At 41.3% G+C, this 10,548-nt stretch overlaps 1 protein-coding gene across 3 annotated transcripts in view; it reads left to right on the plus strand.

The window, feature by feature from the left end:
* The window catches only part of ptprk (protein tyrosine phosphatase receptor type K), a 107,224-nt gene extending 97,275 nt beyond the window's left edge, over positions 1 to 9,949 (plus strand). For 2 of the 3 annotated variants that reach the window (XR_013507432.1, XR_013507433.1), the window contains 12 exons: positions 125 to 222; positions 698 to 814; positions 984 to 1,138; positions 1,533 to 1,668; positions 3,197 to 3,346; positions 3,491 to 3,664; positions 5,554 to 5,685; positions 6,176 to 6,301; positions 6,517 to 6,680; positions 7,413 to 7,548; positions 7,701 to 8,660; positions 9,172 to 9,949. Coding sequence is in view for 1 of the 3 variants with exons in the window: in XM_071906994.2 (XP_071763095.1) it covers positions 125 to 222; positions 698 to 814; positions 984 to 1,138; positions 1,533 to 1,668; positions 3,197 to 3,346; positions 3,491 to 3,664; positions 5,554 to 5,685; positions 6,176 to 6,301; positions 6,517 to 6,680; positions 7,413 to 7,548; positions 7,701 to 7,754 (1,442 nt within the window). In the remaining 2 variants the exon portion in view is untranslated. Of the gene's footprint in view, positions 1 to 124; positions 223 to 697; positions 815 to 983; positions 1,139 to 1,532; positions 1,669 to 3,196; positions 3,347 to 3,490; positions 3,665 to 5,553; positions 5,686 to 6,175; positions 6,302 to 6,516; positions 6,681 to 7,412; positions 7,549 to 7,700 lie in introns of all 3 variants that reach the window. The other variant, XM_071906994.2, reaches the window with a different exon arrangement.
* Positions 9,950 to 10,548: the final 599 nt, after the last annotated feature.

Below are 10,548 nucleotides of genomic sequence, written 5' to 3' on the forward strand. Positions count from 1 at the left end.
ATACTGTCACTGTCACACAGGAGATATTTCTACACACACTCTTATACAAGGTACAAGACACACACATACAATTCTCTCACACTTGTGACCATACAATTGAATGTGTGTGTGTGTGTGTGTGTAGGTCCAGTTCATGAGACAGTCTATGACTTCTGGAGGATGGTGTGGCAGGAACAGTCAGCCTGCATCGTCATGGTAACCAATCTGGTGGAGGTTGGAAGGGTATGTTGTTCTTTTCCTCTATTCTGTACTGTGCTGTGTGCTGTTCTGCTATACAAGACTCTATTCCCAACACTTAACTTTGTTAATTTAAATTGATCATTATAAGTTGGTGCTTGCTGAAGCAAGCAGTTGGATAGCCAGATGGCAAATTTGTGAATGTCAGTGAAAATACATATTTAAATAATATTCTTTAGTTAGCAAGTCAGTACGCTAATATATTCTTCAGTGTGTTGTTTATGTTGGTGATTTAAATTTTAAAAAATATCAAAAAGATTTCAGCTAAATTGGTGTTTATGGAGAAAAAGTGGAACAGCTGGCCAGTACAAAGCATATATTATGCATCATATTATATTATTTTTCTGTTAGGTAAAGTGCTACAAATATTGGCCACTTGATGCAGGTGTTTGGAGATTTTTATTATATTACAGTCATAACATTTGATTTAATTATATTTGTTACATTTTATTTTTAACAGGTAAAGTGCTATAAGTACTGGCCAGATGATGCAGAGGTGTATGGAGATTTCAAGGTGACCTTTGTGGAGGTGGAACCTCTGGCTGAATACGTGGTTCGGACGTTTACTTTGGAGAGGGTGAGCGAGCCTTTTTGTTTTTCCTTGTATCTGTGTTGCAGAAGCAGTTGTAAATACCTGAATGAATGGGCTTCTCAGCATATATTCAATGAGTTGACCAGTGTAATGAAATATAAACTTGACAAGGTTCATGAAATATAACTAAAGGATCTCTTGTGTCTTTACTCAGCGTGGTTTCAACGAGTTGCGGGAGGTCAAGCAGTTCCACTTCACTGGCTGGCCTGACCACGGAGTTCCGTATCACGCCACGGGACTACTTTCCTTCATCCGCAGAGTAAAAATCTCCAATCCACCCTCTGCTGGGCCGATTGTGGTTCACTGCAGGTATATACAACCTATACGCTATACCACAAATGATTAACACAGACACACACATCATAAATATACATACATATACAGAAGAGTCAAAACCTCAAGTCTGTCTAGTGCTGGACCTATAGTGGCACATACACAATTTGAACTCATTATCAACATCATCAGCATTTTCAGTAGAATGAGTTCCTGTTTCTCCCTCTGTCTCTCTCTCTCTGTCTTTCTTTCTCTTTCATTTCAATTCAGCTCATTTCACTCACAAACATTCTGTATTGGCATGACTGGAAAGAAACCTATTTTGCCAAAGCAATGTAGAGTAGTATCAGTGGAGGTAATATTAGAAACATGAACAAATGATTAGTAGTAATTAAATTAAATTAAAGTCTCTCTCTCCCTCTCCCTGCAGTGCCGGAGCAGGACGTACAGGCTGTTTCATAGTAATTGACATCATGCTGGACATGGCGGAGAGAGAAGGGGTCGTGGATATCTATAACTGTGTGAAGGCTCTACGCTCCAGGAGGATCAACATGGTACAGACTGAGGTGACTACATTACCCATCATCCATTGACATTAACATCACAGAATACTCACACTAAACATTCACCATCAAATCCAACCATCATCATGGTAAAGACTGAGATAACTGCCATCTACCATCCATTCATTGCATAAATCAAACATTCACCAACCCTAACCCCACACAAACACTCGTTAAGCATAAGCGTAAAACCAGTCATCAATACGGAACCATCCATTCATTAAAACATCACATCACCACAGAAACACACTAAACATAAGCTTTAATGTTAACTTTACTCCTTAGTGATATAGTGATCTCTTTCTACCATTTTTTTTATGCAGAGGATCGCCAAGTAATGATGGGCAGGTTCAGATCCATAGCATAGATCGGTTAGACAGACAGCACCTGCCATAAATGTAGTGACAGACACCAAAATGTTCCAGGGATTGAGGATGGCTAACCATTCAACACAGTACAGAGAGAGGCAGCTAGCTGCCATCTGCCATCATCTGTTGATAAAATCATTACTGAATCATAAAGATAGACCACGACATTTTGATTTTTTGGCTAGTTAGTTGGCTAGTTTTTGTTCACACTGTTTGTTAGTTTGTTAGCAGACGTGACTGTACCATTCCTCAGTGAAACCAACGGCCAGCAGCCTTGCAACTACCCAATGCTTCAATTGAGGGATGCTAACAAGGCATATTTGGAATAATTGCAGATGTCTGTTGTAGAAATAATTAAACTTTTTTAAATAAATTAAAATTAATAAATTAGTCCAAATAATTAGACCAAAATTTAAAGTGTCTTCCTTTCCATACACATTTATATTTTCTTACGCATGCACACACAGTCACACAAATACAGTAGAGGAAAATGCATCAACTATAAAATTATCAGATCATTAGTTAACCTACAAATGCTCTAAAACACGAATTCACATCCGCACAAATCTGGCAGAGGAAGTGAATAACTGACGTGTCCTCTTCCTCGAAAACTACTGAGGTGCCCTTGAGCAAAACACCTTAGCCCCAACTGCTCTGATGGAGCTGCCCAGCAGCCAACAGTAGATACTCAGTAAACATTCCTTGAGTAAAGAAAGGTTTAAACACACAGCATCACCCATTCTCATTCTCATTTATTCTCATTGGAGAATAAAACACATTCACATCCAGCCGTTCACACCAAGGCAGCCTTCAACTCACTTTCTATTCAAAATGTAGCGAAGCTGCAACTCATTTGCTTGTAATGGAATGTTCTAGAAACTCCAAGAAGTTCCATTTGTACTGATTGAATTGGAAGTGAATTAAACCAAGCCTTGAAGCATGCACACACGGCCGCCATCTCATCCATGGCTCCATCTCCCATCAGCCATCTCTCCCAGTGTGTGCATGCTCACTTTCAATTGGTATTCTAATATCTGTGTAATTCTGTGTGGGGAGGTGTGTGTGTTGTGTTTAGCAGTGTGTCTGTGTGGGAGTTAGGTGTGTGTGTGTGTGTGTGTGTGTGTGTATATGATAATATGTATGTCTTAAAATTCTGTTTTTAGGAGCAATACATATTCATCCATGATGCCATACTAGAGGCCTGTCTGTGTGGAGAAACAGCCATACCAGTCTGTGAGTTCAAAGCTGCGTTCTATGAGCTGATCCGCATCGACTCCCAGACCAACTCCTCACACCTGAAGGATGAGTTCCAGGTAAGACCTAACCCTAAGTCTCAAACACTGTCCCAGACCGTAACCTTGAAGGGAAGGTGGAGGATTTTTAGGAGCCTAAGAATTGCATACCATTAGCTGCAAGCTAACTTCTTATGTTATATGTTTCTCTCTCTCTCTGTCCAGACATTAAACTCAGTGACTCCCCAGCCTCAGCCAGAAGACTGCAGCATCGCATTGTTGCCTAGAAACCAGGAAAAGAACCGCTTTATGGATGGCCTTCCTCCCGATAGATGCCTGCCCTTCCTCATTACAATAGATGGAGAAAGTAGCAACTACATAAATGCTGCTCTGATGGATGTAAGTCTATAACACACTCACATGCACATACAAAAAGGATGTGTTATCTTCAACACATCTAGTAAGGGTAGTTTGGGACAACTCACATTGTGTGTTGTTTTGCGACCAGTACATGTGCTAATAGACTTGAAAACTAGCGGATGTGTTGCTTTTAACACACATCTCTAGCATGTGTTGTGTAAGAAGATAAAAAGTAATGTATGATGTCTGTCGTCCCAAACTGCAATCACACATTTGTTGAAAATTATACATTCTTAACAGGGTACACACAATTGTAGACACAGAGATACACATATACATGTACATGCAAATATATGTATACATATATTTACACAGGCAACACTCACACACACAGACTCCCCTCCCTGTTTGTGTGATGCTGTGTTTGTGGTTTTAGCAGCAGAAGGCTAGAGACAAATCCAGGTTCTGAAAAGACCACTAGCTTCTCTGGCCACCAACCAATCCCTGAACAGCTCACTGGAAATTAACCAATCCCTGAAATGCTGTTTGGCCATCAACCAATCCCTTACAGCCTCATTGTTTCAGGACATTGCCTCCTGGACAGTTTTACACTGGCAACAACTGACATTGCCTCATCATGTTGCCCATGTGCTATCACTTGAACAACAAAGTGATTTAATAGGTAGAAATATAAGGTAAGATAGCAATACCTGATCATCACTTTGTCATAATTGCAAGATAGTGTTTTATAGCAGTTCTGTTTTAATAGATAGTATACGGTGGAGAGGGAAGAAAGATGGGAAGGGGAGGGGTGTAAACATGTGACAAAGTTCATGATCAGAATTAAAACACAAAATGTTATAATAAATCCACAGTATCGACCCTAGTCCATTGAACCAACAGCTCATCCCAGAACAGCCTGGTTTAATAAGGATGTAAGTCACAATTTCAGTGAAATAGAAGTAAAATGCAAACCTGTGTCATAAAACCTGGCAATTAAAGTCAAATGTAATTGCTTACTGTTGCCCCTTTCCAACTAAGCTGTCAGAGGGTAAAACTATAATAATCATGCTAAAACTTATGGAATTCAGTCCAATTTCAAAAAAGATATACTTACTTTTGGCCTCTCTCTAACCAAGCTGTCAGAAGAGTTCCAGGTAATGGGATTTTAATTCAAATCTCCGATACTGGATTTGTTTCATGGCTTCAGTGTCTTTCTGCCACCAGGTTCATGCTTAGTACAGCCATTTACACCCTAATCCCCAACCCTAACCCTGACTCTGACCCTGACTCTCTCATGTTAGATTTGTCTCATGACTTCAGTGCCTCCATCACCAAAATCATTCACACCCATGTCACACATTTGAACAGACATTTTCACTCAGGATGAGTTGGGTTCGGTTCATTTTCAGTTCAGTCAGTTCAAAATGTAAACAGAAACTGCAAGTCTCTTGCTAATTTTAAGGGATTTTTTTCTCAGTTATTTTTAATAGGTTGTTACTGACAAATTTGTCATGGCAGATGTTTATTCAGTATGTGAACTTTGAAGAAAGTCAACTCCCTGAATTAGCTGAACAGAAAGTTAATTGACCCCAACCCTGATGTATGTATATGTAGATTGTTCAATGTATTTGTATGTGTAAGTGCCATACATATGTGGAACCCAGGTAGTAGGTCCCATGCATGTCCCTCACCCTCACATTTGATAGGCCCACTGCATGATCATGTGACCACACATCACTCATATGCTTGCTGTATCATGTCCCACATCCTGCAAAGTGTCCCATTCTGTTTGAATTCCATTTGAATCCTACTGATCTTACTGCTGGATTCAAATAAGGCATTTAAAGTTTGTGTGTATCTGGAGGAAATGACACCACTGTGTGTGTGGAGGAGGTGACATCATTTTTGTTTTCTGTTACCTACAGAGCTACAGACAGCCTGCGGCATTCATCGTTACCCAGCATCCCTTGCCTAACACTGTCAAAGACTTCTGGCGTCTGGTTTACGACTACGGATGCACCAGTCTGGTGATGCTGAATGAGATTGACCTGGCTCAGGTACTTCACTCATATAGTATAATCATTTGTTACATACACCTACATACAGTACACACATAGATATACACAAATAAATACACAGTTACATAGACAGCCAGGCAGATACATGTCAGGAGTTTGTCTGTAATGTAAGTGGGACTAGGGTTTGACCAATATTGGTGTGCCAATATTCAGTAATTTTAAATTTGACCATTTTCCTGCCCAACCATATTCAGTAGCTGCGGTCTGGAAGGAAACTCCATGATGACACTGACTGGCCAATATTAAAGTTTTAATGAAAGGCCAATATCAGCCTAATATATTGGTCTAACTCTAACATGAACTGACACATACTCACCATATTCGAATATTATACTTAATAAAAGTCTTCTGGCATCTGGAAAAGATGTGTCGACCAACTGTCTATCCATTTATTTCTGACTCACTTTCTCTGTGTTTCACTGCAGTCGTGTCCTTTCTATACATACTAACTCTGTGTTAATCTGTCCAGGGTTGTCCCCAGTACTGGCCAGAGGAGGGCATGCTGCGTTATGGTCCGGTCCAGGTGGAGTGTATGTCCTGCTCTATGGACTGTGACGTCATCAGTAGGCTCTTCAGAGTCTGCAACCTCACCAGGGTTAGTACTCTTTAATTACATGATGTTGTCATGCTGTGGTTTATGTACAGCGAACTAGCTAATGTTCAAGTGTTCAAGACAAGTCTGTGTTACTGAAGTATGTGGTTATACAAACATACTGGAATTCCTCTACACAATCATATCTGTGATCAAGACAGTGCCATTGTTTAAATAGTTTTAAAATTGTGTGTGTGTGTGTGTATTTGATTTTCCAGCCCCAGGAAGGCTACTTGATGGTTCGTCAGTTCCAGTATCTGGGGTGGGCGGGGCATAGAGAAGTCCCTGCCTCCAAGCGTTCCTTCCTCAAACTGATCCTTCAGGTTGACCAGTGGCAACGCGAGGGGGAGGAGGGAGAGGGGAGAACCATAGTGCACTGCCTGTGAGTACACACACACACACACACACATGTTGCAAACATACAGTATCTCATACGCTTATTTTTTCTCCCCCCCCCTTTCTCTGTATAACAGTGATGTGCTTGTAAATGCAATCTGAGGCTCAGTAAGAAAAAAGAGAGCATTCTGGAAAATATGAGTGAATTTGGTAAAGGGAAGATAAACAGAGCCAACAAACAATGTGTATATTTCTTTGGAAAGAGATGGCACAACCAGAGTTTAAGTGTTTAAGAGGTTCATATATGAAGACAGTACTCCTACCCAGTCTCTTGACCTGCCCACGCTGTTCGTATTTGTGATGAAGTTCTCAGTCTTGTAGTTTCTCAGGTAGATCTACTGTATGTCTGGGTCAGATACTCCTTTCAGATCAGGGTTTGAGGTTTTGTCAGGGTGGAGGCAGAGCAAATGTCACTTCAGTCTGCATGAAGGTCCTACATGACAAAGAAACACTTTGTAGCACCAAGTCTTTGGCCAGAGTGGCCAAAGTCTGTCAGAGAGAGCGACACTATGAACCAGCAAGTCTGTCTGCCTGATAACACTCTCAGTTTACTGACAGGCCGGTTTGTTGCCAGTGCGCCAACTTCCATGCCAGCAGCATTGTGTGTGAGGTGGCAAAACCACAAATAAAGTATCAAATGCATAATCTCTCACACTCATGTCACATAACTCCCTGTTATTCTGTGTGTGTGTGTGTGTGTGTGTGTGTGTGTTCATAGGAATGGCGGTGGGCGTAGCGGAGTATTCTGTGCCAGCAGCATTGTGTGTGAGATGGCCAAGAGACAGAGTGTGGTCGATGTCTTCCACGCTGTCAAGAGCTTGAGGAACAGCAAACCCAACATGGTGGATACTCCGGTGAGTTACAGCGAGGGAAAGATGGGTAGCGGGAGATGAGATACTAAACATGCCTACTTTATTCAATATAATCTTAGACTTAACTTCACTGTGTCATTGTATATCTAAAGTAATATGTATGTGCATGTGTGTCTGTGTGTGTGTCTCTACAGGAGCAGTATCGGTTCTGCTACGACCTAGCGCTGGAGTTCATCGAGTCCTCCTAAACAGAGGAGAGAGGAAGAGGCGGAGGAGAACGGCAGAGCGTCTCTTCACCTCCAGTGTGTTTAATCCTTTGCTTTCGCTTGACGTCCCAACTCCCCTCTGCGGTGGCCGTTCTGTAGCATCCATTTTGCGTCCCTACAAGTAATATAGCATTGTGATCAGTTCAGTTGGGGATGACAAGTGGCACAAGTGAAATCAGCTCATTGTACAGTGTGTTAGTGTCCAGCAAAGGGAAACGTTTCGCCTCTCAGACTTCTAATAAGAAGCATGATGGAGAGGAGTGGAGCGGAGTAGGAGATGTCATCTCCCTTACACTTATTGTACAGATGTTTTTTGAGTGCCAGCGGGCCCCTGTGTGTTTTGGGCCCCATTCAAATGTTTAGCCTCTCGCAGCCCTCCCATGGACTCAACGCCTCATGCTGTTACAGCCGCAGTCCTCAACATGCACTGTACACGTCTCCCTTCCTCTTGCAAGCCACAACCACAGCTATTGATTAAGAGCGTGGATCTCGCATATTCACTTTTCAGCGGCAGACATGTTAGCCCCACATTCCTGCCCACGCTAGTTTCTGAGTAACTTTACCTACCTGATCATTACAATGTTGTGCATCTCATCATGGTGATGGAGGACACTGTTCATATTCACAGCCAGTACTGGTTAGTTTTACAGCAGGGGGCAGGAGCAAGGGGCTCATGGTGCAGCCTGGCCAAACTCTAATGGTTTTGTTTTCTACGCCATACACCAGCAGGATCGTCTTTGCGTCTTCACCTTACATTTCTGGTCATTTCAGTCATCAGTCAGAACATATTACCATTATGTATTTGAGTACTTTATAGCCATTTTCAGAAGTTATTCTACATTGGTTACAGTGGGAGGGGGAGAAAACTAAACTGATTCTTGGGAGACTGTCAGATGACATACCGTATTTCCTCTAATATTGGCCCGGGCCTTTATTTACCTCAATTGCAGAGGGTACCAGGCCTTTATTGGAAGCAGGCTTATATTAGAGACAGGCCTTTATTTCTAATTCCCTCTGTTTGATAAGTATATTTGCTCATATTTTAGTACGAAGCCTCCTTGTTTTCTGATCTGCTTCTGTTGGGGTACATTAGGTAGCCGTTTTTTTGTTACTGCAATGCATTGCCGATAATTACGGTAATCGACGACGGCATGCTCCAGAGACTTCCGCCGGCCGAGCCATCTTGTGACATAGTGCCATCTTGTGGCACTTGTACGTTACTACAAACTACAGTTACATTATATAACAGGCAGCAGGAGTTTACCGGTATCCACCGTTGTTTTTTCCTTTGTTTTTTCCCATGGCCTGTATTTGGGGCCGGCCTTTATTTGTTCGTGTCGACCACGGCCCCGGCCATTATCGGAGACCCGGCTTTTAATTGACTACCAGCCACTATTAGAGGAAATACGGTAATAGAATAGAAAATAACATATGTCAATATAAGTTTGCATATAAGATTATATAGTGTCTTATAAACAATGGAACAAAAAACAGCACGTTTATGTATGGAGTATCAGGCTTTTAGAGGCAAGAAAGTTTTTTTTTTAAAACTATCATGAAGTGGAAAATGTAAAAATGTTATGTGTAGGATTTTCACTAAAATGTATACAGTAAAATAAAATGTGATATCAACCATCAGTGCTATGTTCTGCAGCCCCTGATAGCTGCTTTCTATCAGCAGAATTAATTTTCTCTGCTCTCTATGCTTTTGAAGCATCACTTACCGATCTACTGGAAAATGGTACCCCAAATTGTAAAACCCCAATTCAACACGTTAGCTTTTGTATCAAGTGCAACCATGTATCATATGGCATTAGCTTAATCATGTTTGTTCCAGGGCTGGGCCCAATGCACTTTGAATTCAGCCAATTCAGGAATAGGATTTTCTTCAAAATTCAAATATTGACAGACTTTGTGTATGAGGAGGTTGGCTTATCCGTCCTCAGAAATGACTGAGAATGAAAGCTCTTTCATGAGCTAGCAAATTGCAGTTTCCATTTATGGTTTGAATGGAATTGGAAGTGAATTGACCCCAGGCCTCATTTGTTTTGTGCACTGATGGCCGACATGTTTTTTTGTTTCGTTTTGTTTATTTTTATTATGTTGTAGCTGATGTTTATTCATAAGCCAAAGACTTTGTGTAAATATGTCTATATGGATAAAGCACATTGTTTGTATTTATTGTTTGTTTACTTGCATTGCTTATAAGAACAATCATTCTTCATTCCATGTTTACTCTACCACCAGCGTTTCTTAAACTATGCGTCGGGACGCAAAATGGGTCGCGAGCCTGTTTCCGGTGGGTCCCTACAGGACAAGAGTATTAGTATGTTTTAATGAGCCTGGGTCCCAGGATAAGAGACTACATCTACTCAGTTTGGGTCCAGGCAGAACAAGTTTAAGAACCCCTGATTGAAGCTGTATATTAAAAGCATTAGATGTAGTTTTTGAATATTTAGGTGGAATTCAATAGTAGTATCTTGTTTTCACTTATGAATCTCTGTGATGTTACTGTGGTTTCTTTGTGTAAAAGCCCATTGCTCTGCTTGTGGACAGTAGAACGTCAGTTAGCCTCAGAAAGGCGACCTCAGTGCGCTGACATGCACAGAGTATTTTGGATATTGGCTCATATCCCTCTTAAGGTTTTAGTTGGGATAAGCTGTTTATCTGCACCCTCATGTCCCGCTCACCAATATCCCTGAATACACACACCGACTTGTGATGCAAACAGGCTTAGTGAGCGAAATGTGCAGGAGTATGAAACAAAAACATGTAT

Source organism: Centroberyx gerrardi, chromosome 18 (assembly GCF_048128805.1).
Source record: "Centroberyx gerrardi isolate f3 chromosome 18, fCenGer3.hap1.cur.20231027, whole genome shotgun sequence".
Classification (NCBI taxonomy): domain Eukaryota; kingdom Metazoa; phylum Chordata; class Actinopteri; order Beryciformes; family Berycidae; genus Centroberyx; species Centroberyx gerrardi.